The 8,476-nt window shown below is 38.3% G+C and overlaps 1 protein-coding gene across 1 annotated transcript in view; it reads right to left on the minus strand.

The window, feature by feature from the left end:
* LOC139698570 (atrial natriuretic peptide-converting enzyme) overlaps nt 1-391 on the minus strand; it is a 110,766-nt gene extending 110,375 nt beyond the window's left edge. Inside the window, exon 1 of the mRNA XM_071597410.1 lies at nt 337-391. Within this exon, the coding sequence (XP_071453511.1) occupies nt 337-390 (54 nt within the window). The 5' untranslated portion in view covers nt 391. The remainder of the gene's footprint in view (nt 1-336) is intronic.
* Between the last annotated feature and the right edge of the window lie 8,085 nt (nt 392-8,476).

An 8,476-nucleotide genomic window follows, 5' to 3' on the forward strand; every position in this document is an offset into this window, starting at 1 on the left:
CACCCTCTCACCATATTGGATTGTCTATGTACCTCTCACTCGACTCGGGTGGTTTTTACTGTGGTAAAACTTTTTTCCACCAACCCCCTCAGTCAAGGAAAGCTGGAAAGCGGAACGCTGAATTTTCTCTCCAAGCGAAGCGTGTAACAGAGGCGTGCGTCGAGTCGACGCCCATAGCCCAGGAACCCTTCTTCCTCATCCTTTTCCCCCTTTTCCACCTGCGTCCCCTTCTCGAAAGCTTCACCCTCTGGAGAGTGTGAAACGGGAGACGTTCTCGGATCTCGTGAAGAAAAAAATAAAAACCCTTCATGCCACTGGGCCAATGTTTGCGCATACCTTGGATTCAAGTGACGGCTTCCTCCTGCCGTTCTTTGGACCGTCCGCTGTCATGTTCTTCCGTGGATATGATACCAGAGGGTTAGTTGTACGGTCATGCGTCCCACAAAGTTTCACTCTGGCTGGTAATTTTTCAAATGATCTTCCCTCTGCGGCAAACGTTCGGAAAAATTTTGAAAAAATAAAACCCTCACGTCGAAGGTCAGAGTGTCTCTTAAGGCACTCGAGGTATCCAGAGAATCAGAATCACTCTACCGGAACTTCAACACACGCACAAACCCGGACATCAATGCTGGCACAGAGCCGTGGACTTCAACGAGCGAATATCGAAGAGACTTCAACGCTCGCGCGCTGCTACTGATGACTTCGCCGCTTCATCCACGCGAACGAGGATCGCGGGATACGGGATAAGGGCTCGCACACTTTCCGAAATATATGATCATTCACGATCCAATGCAATACTAGGATATCTTCTGCCCCTTCACACAATGCGGGAACGCACTTACTCCCCCACACGAAAATCCTTCCTTCCGCCACAACAGAAGGTGGGTCAGATCGTTTATCCGCGCGCGTCGGGGCACTAAATGTCACGACGTCATTTGGCGAAGCGGTTTTCCACGTCTGGCGGGGGAGAAGAAGAGTTGAGGACTGCCTTACGGAGAGATGAAGGGAAAGAGAAGGGAACCAGGAGTAAGAGGGAGGGGAGCGCCGGAGAGGGGAATCTTGTGAACGATCACCGTTGGCTTCTATGAAAGAGAAGGGAGGTGGAGGAGAGTATCTGGATTAAAGGGCCGCGAGAGTGGGAAAGCCGAGACTGCTGTGGCTGCGTTCAAAGGCTGCTCTGTGTTGTCTTACGGAGCGATGGAGCTGAGGGGAAGGTGGAGAGGGAGGGAGGGAAATGGGGGATGAGGGCGGAGGGGAGGGCGAGCAGTTGTTGAGTTGTTGTGGGTGGGGGAGCGAGGGAATTTGAGGGCAGGTGGGAATAGGTAGGAGGGTGGTGGCGAAAAGAAAGACGGGAAATGTGAAGGGGAGAAACAGGGCCGGTGGGAAAAGGCCATGCCGTCGGTGCGCTCGCTACCTCGCCCCCAACATTCCATTTAAAAGGTCTTGCGATAAAGACAACTTAGTGAGTTTCATGACGGGATCCTTCGGAAGAATGTTTTTGGACATAGATGGCGTATTTATTATCGCTTGGACGCTTATTTTTTTGTATTTATATCTTTTATTCCAGCATGGTCCAGTGCTCTGCACGAGCAGTGACTGAAGTAGAAGAAACTATTATCGCTCTAATGCCCCGAAAGGCTATTTGTAACTCTCAGGCGAGTACAGAAATTACCCTTTTTTATCCAATTTTCCCCCTTTCGCAATGGGGAAATCTGAACAATGATTTATGGCTAGAAAATCCGAGTGATTGCTCTGGTCCAGAAAAGAGTGTGTAAAAAAATTCTAAGGGATAGGGCAGGAATTTAGTTTTTGTAGAACAGCAAATGTACTTATTTTTTATATAAATATATTGAACCTTTTGCTCAATTTCATCGCGAAAATACGCCAAATACAAATTAAGAATTCTATCGTGTGTTTAACTGTCAAAAACTTTCATCTTGGAAGACAAGAAGGTAAATATTGGTATGTGGTATTAGCACCACCTATGCAAAAAATAGGACAAAAATTTTAAAAAATCATTACACAAACAAACAAAATGTCGAGGAACAAACTCTTAACATTATTCAGACTACTCAGTATAGTTTGGTAAATTGAAAAATGTTTTAGAGTTTAACTTAATCGAATAGCCAATTAAAATTATTTGTGCTTTAATTTACTCACCAAGCAATTTTAATACAATGCGTATCGAAACAAATGTAAATATACGCTGGAAATTAGTAGCTGAAGCTCTCTATAAAAAATAGCACTTGAACGAGTAGGCTTAGTTACTTTTCTACCATTTCACTATGCCAAACTTTTGTAAATTTTGATTTTCAAGGAAACACGTTATATATATGAAATAATAAATTTCATTAAAATATGAAAGTGATTCGTATTTTTTCAGAACTCTATTTTATAATTAATGTAATGTCATGGGTTTGTGTCATCCCTCGCGCTTTCTAGCCCGCAAGCCTTTATCTACTCGCAAAGGTTCCCATAATCAGTAAAATATATTTCCTCCATTCCTCGAGGTATCAAACGTGCATACATACATGACATACATACATGTGTATACATATATATACATTGAGTCTCACTTGAAGAAGGTCTCTGAGAGGGCCGAAAGCTCGAACAATTTACCGTGTGAGTGTCCTTTTAAATGTTGCTATTCTATTCTATTTGTGTTATATTGTGTCAGCCCATTATTGTGCCGCTCGTGTGAGTTTTTCCGTACAATCGTCATATATATACATATATATACATGTATACATTTATATATATATATATATATATATATATATATATATATATATATATCTTATATTTTCGGGAGTAATTAAAATAATATGTTTTTCTATAAATCGTACAGTTGGTACATATAAAGCCAATTTCGGTCAAAAGGAAACTTCTTTCAGAGTTGTAGTACAAACGAAAATGCACATTGCAATTACAAAACAATTTAAAATGCTAAGCCTAAGGGTGTGGATCATGGAATTAGATGAACGGCTGAGTGGACGAGGTTCGAATGCCAGCAAGAATAAAACGAAATTCCCGCCGTTCAGGCATCGGAACGGAGCTCTTCCTGCGACAGCTGCCAAGCCGCCTACCAGTAGCTGATTTTATGTGAGATAAATGCCTGACTTAGCGATTAAGAGTCTCCTTGACGGACGTCTTGACTTCACAAACTGAAGGAGGGAATTATTAAAAAGAGAGCGCAGCCTTTTATTAGGTTACAAGACAATTTCCCGGAACAAAACAGACGCATAAACAGACACTGCTGAACTGACTTACAGTAACTAACTTTATCACGTTAGAAAACTGGGTAAGGCGGGAGAAGGCAGATAAACTGTATTCTACCTTAGAAAGGCAATCAACAGTCAAAGTAGAATAGTAAAAGATTGAATTTCTTTAAAAAACCTTTCAGTCCCCTGCTGATGAATTTCATCGAACTTCTGAAGATACTCTCTGAGTATTTCAGGAGAAAAATGTATTTACCTTTCAGAGCGCATCCACGCTAGTAATTCCTTTTGCATTTTCCAAAAGCAAAGAATTAATTCCGAAAAAAATACCTATGACTTCTTGAGTTGTTTCATGTGATAAAAGTACTCGATAGTAGCCTAACTGTAGTTCAATACCCAAAACTTATTTTTCAAACAATTTTTGAGTGCATAGCAGAATAATTTAATGAATATTCTGATAACTATAGCAAATTGCACTAGAAATCTTCAAAGATACAAGTCCAGTATTAATCAGAGAATAACTTATCCGAAGAAAAATTTATATAACTTATGAGGTAGTTATTTAGAGATCTAGTAAGTAGAATGCGCCAATAGCTAACAATTTAGAATGCCCAAATCAGGGATGGGACATACGAATATACCTGTATAGCATATGATGGGACATGGGTCCAAATCTAAAATTTTCATTCGAAAATTATTTTCTAAATACTGTATCGATTTTTTTCAATTACCGTTTTAATGATTTCCCACCAACACTTCTTTTTATAGAAATATCCAAGATCTTATCATAACCGTACCCGTCATAAACGAGTTTTACTTCATTCAACTCTCTGATTTTGTCATTACCGTCCCATCTGTCTCTTTAGTTTGAGACTTAAGCAAATTTATCGACGATGAGCATAAAATCGTAAAATTTCTTTATTTTTTCATTAGTTTAATCTGGCATCGAGTCTTTGTGACCCCGAGAGCTCCCATCCCAGGTTGCGTAGAAATCGTGTGACTCTGTTTTGTTCTCTCGTGGCAGCTTCTCACGAGCCCGGCGCATTTCCTCGATATTTTGATCAATTATCGAATTAATGTTTTCTGAGATGGTTGCCTGGTGCTCCAACTAACGAGCAATAGCATGTTTACCACACTTCTTTACCACTATATTTTCCAACCGTGCATTTTACGAAGACCAGTGTCTTCAGCTCGGCACTACATGTAATTTCCCCGGTGGTTAAAAAACGAATACCTTTAAAGCTATGGAAGCCTATCCTTGAAATTTTACTTGTCGATATCAGAATCGGCTTTTGAAAACTTTAAGCCAATAATGCGCGCCATAAAGGCATCAAAGAACAATGTTGGCAAAGAATCATAAATAATCCCGTAATTTTATCATTGTAACCCCTTTCATTTTAATTTTTTCCCTTTCCTTAAAAACTTTTGAGCCATACCCATAAACACGCAATTTTCATTAAAATTATGTTACAATTGCTCCTCAAGGGGCGATGACACCCAAGGTTAAGTGATCGCTAACGCTCACTGCAAATCCCCTGATTGTGTAAGCGTAGGTCTGTTAGCTTAATCTCATTTGCGAAATGTTTATTTATAGGAACACAATAATTAAGTTGGATTGATATCAACTTCTTGATTCTACAACTCAATGAACATAATTAATCAATTGTATAATGTGTAATTAAAGCATAAACAATTTGATAAATAATATCATTCGGTTGAATAAAACATTTCAAGGATAATTTATTGCGAATGCAAACGTCACGGTTGCTGAAATTCACAATATTTGTTTTTATTCCCCATCTTCTGTGAACAAGAAAATGAATGGATGCATGCCATCATTTTTACGACACGGAAGACACCCGGCATACAACTGCGAAGGGATTCCACAACTCTCCCAAGTGACTTCATCTTTTGAAATTTACCCTCTTCCCCTTCGATGGAAGTGAATCGTTAATAGAACTTGCAGAATGCATGAGATAGTGAAATACAACGCTCTCTGCCTAGGATATGACCTTTTTTGCACTTCAATTGGAGAAAATACTGAGCGTGCGCCGAATTCAAATTCAGATAAGACGTTTTTCGTCCCAATTTCCTGGAATCGTTCCACTGGAATTATCATTCACACGTGCGATCATGTAAACGGGCTTCGATTCACTAATAAAAAATGATATAAGCTCGTAGAAGAAGAGAAAGGTAAGCGGCGAGTCAAAGGGGAAAGAGTTGTGTTCAAAACGGTACGGAAGCAGAGAAAGCAAAAAATTATAAAACTGGTTGAAAGAAAGGTTAGGAGGAAGGAAAGTTAAAAAAGAGAGTGCGGCTTCCTCTTTAAGGACACTAGCGGGAGGATCGATGAAAAAAAAGTTGGTTAGAGTAGCTAAAGAGCTGTTTGAAACGAGATTTATCTCTATAAGAATTATTTACAGAAGGACAGAATAAACTGGCTCTGCGTCTAATGAGATAGGAAGCTAGAATTCTCGCCAGTAATCTTCAAACGCTGGTGAATATAAACGTCCAGGCAATGGAATGTTATCATCTATCCTGTTCTAGTCGTCTTAAGGATGTGGTAAAATACACATCGTAGGAGAACAACACATGAGGTTACAGGATGCTAAGCAACCTTGCTTGGAATTGCTAGGCAATTACTGTAGAATTATAAGCATTAAATTTCGGTAGTCACGCAGCATTTGTAATGGTTCAACTTCTGCTATTTAGTTATTCAATACATCATTCTGCTCTAAAGTATGTTGAGCTAGAAGAAGAAGAAGTTATCATGCACCCATCTTCTAATTAAGTTTTGGATCAGTAGGTTCAAAGCATAGTGATAGAGTACAGTTGTCGTTGAAATCCTGTGATTTCTCGTCCAGACAATTTTTTAAGGTGCATGAATGTAAGAATTTGTCTACCTCGCGCTAAATAAATCTAATTTTAATCTAGAACTCAAGTAGGACAATCATAGTTTAATGTTTTATATACGAAATGAATAACAGCAGTGTTGCTCTTTTCGAAATGCGGTCCCCTTCAATTATCAATAAAAAAAGAAAAATTATCATAATATTGCTGAAAAAGTTTAAAGAAATTTCGCATGGTGAAGTCTGAAATTTCAGACCTCAATAGTCGGAGAGTAAGAGTTTGAATCACGACTATGAACCGAGCATAATTCATGACCACAACATTTGATACCGTATTAACCTTAATTTAATTTAGCTTATGAACATAAACTTTTAAATTTATCTTACGCACTCAAACTGGTTTAATCCCCTATAGACTTCTGCGATGAGAGCCAACGATTTATAAAACATTAGGGTAGTCATATTATTCAGGAATGCGAGAGATCCTAGATGTAATATGCAGGGTTTAGGAACAAGTTAACTAGACATATGCGTAAAAAGTATATGTGAGCAGGAAACAAGATTAAAATTAATTACAGAGGCAATAAAGGAAAAAGCGATTCGGGAATTCAACGCTTAAACGGCATTTGAAATTACCCCGGGAACCCACCGTATTCTCTGAAAAATTCTAGGTTGACAAGATGCAAATATGATACAATTTTGAAAAATAAATAAACAGAGGAAACTAGTCAATGCCAATCAGTGTTAAAACACACGAATAGAATCTTTTGAATTTTGATAATAAATAAATAAAAATCACAACTTACTGCAAGCGTTGTTGCTAACGGTTGAAGTGGTTACTTGAGTTAGCAATCAAAAACACGTTGCGCATGATAAAAATTGGCTGAACTTAAATTCACCGAGAACGGATATGGCGATGAAGAAGTTCTCACGCATTCAAATTCGCAACTACTTCGCAGATAACTAACTACGTGGGAAACATATTGACCTTCCATGTGACTTAAATATCAATAGAGAGAAGCTAGTCGATACATCGTTCGAGGCAATTAATAATATATTGAATCACAAGCATCACATCTCATTTAATAATAGCGGCCATTTTGCCTATTTGTGAATAATTTACATTTACAGTTACATTAGTGGACTTACCCGCTGATGGGTACACAAATGCGAGGATTTCACCTTTTTAAAAATTATTCGCCTTAACCTTCGAATTTCTAGAATATGGTGCCATCAATAGTATCTCATCATATGAATCATCTTGGCCTTCATGGGGACATATTGCTGTATATTATACTAAAATACTTAAAATTCGAAAACGTTCGAATAAATTCTTTCAAATACTCATGTTCCATTACTAGCGCCGGGCGCCAGAACGCTCTCCGACTCCTCTCCGGGAGTCTTTCAACAGACCAAAGGGGGCTCTGAAAGACTCCTTCGGGGCCACATAGAATAATGTCATGTTACGTCTACGCTCATTTTCTAGTTCAATAAAATGTCTCTGAAATGTTAACAACTTCAATGCTGCTCTAATTCAACCTCGAATATAACGATTGTCTGTCATTTTGATCGTGGAAAATAACTTTGTGAGTTAAATGTCAATTAATTCAATGACGTTAGGCGGAAATTCAATAGAATCCGTGAACACTGAATCAAAAAAGCAAATGTTCGTCATAAATATTTATTAACGTGCGAGTATGTGCGATCGAGGCATAGGCGACACGAAAATGTCGCACTAGTAACATAAGCACTTGCCTAAGAATCGATTCTTAAGCAATCATCCTAAGTTTTCGATTCTAAAGTTTCGATCGCACGTTGAGAAACACACATAAAAATTTATTAGTTATTGATCTATTTTTCTACTCTTATTATTAAATAATCTTGGTTTTGTACTCATTATGCCCCTAATATTTAGTCATTTTTTCGCAGAAAGAGAGCATTTCAAATAGATACGGGAGAACACACTTGATTATAGGGTTACATTTGGATTATTTTCTCGGAATAATTCAACTGAAACCATCAATAAAAATAATGACGGCAATGGTAGATAGAGTAATGCAGTCGGACGAAAAGACAAAACTATGAAGATTTTCGGTTAACACTAATAATTGGGTCATAAGAAAAATAGGATACGCCTTGAAATCGAGAAAACGGTTTACAAAGACATCTTAGATTTAAAGGCAAAAACCTATGAAAGGCAAAGAAACTATTTGAGCCATTGATGACAATGGAAGCAGATCAAATGGCACAACCAAAGGATGATAAAAGAGTTCAAGTTAGTTGTGAATAACTCGTTCAGATCCTAAGTATAGAAGTGGAATATACTGTAAAAAAATAGATAAGCAAAAGTAATGGAACTCATCCTGAGGCACTGCAGTTAACTGAAGACCTGTTGGGGAAGAGTAGAGG

The sequence above is a fragment of the Hetaerina americana genome, unplaced genomic scaffold (genome assembly GCF_022747635.1).
Source record: "Hetaerina americana unplaced genomic scaffold, ioHetAmer1.1.p SCAF_89, whole genome shotgun sequence".
NCBI classification, from domain to species: Eukaryota; Metazoa; Arthropoda; class Insecta; order Odonata; family Calopterygidae; genus Hetaerina; species Hetaerina americana.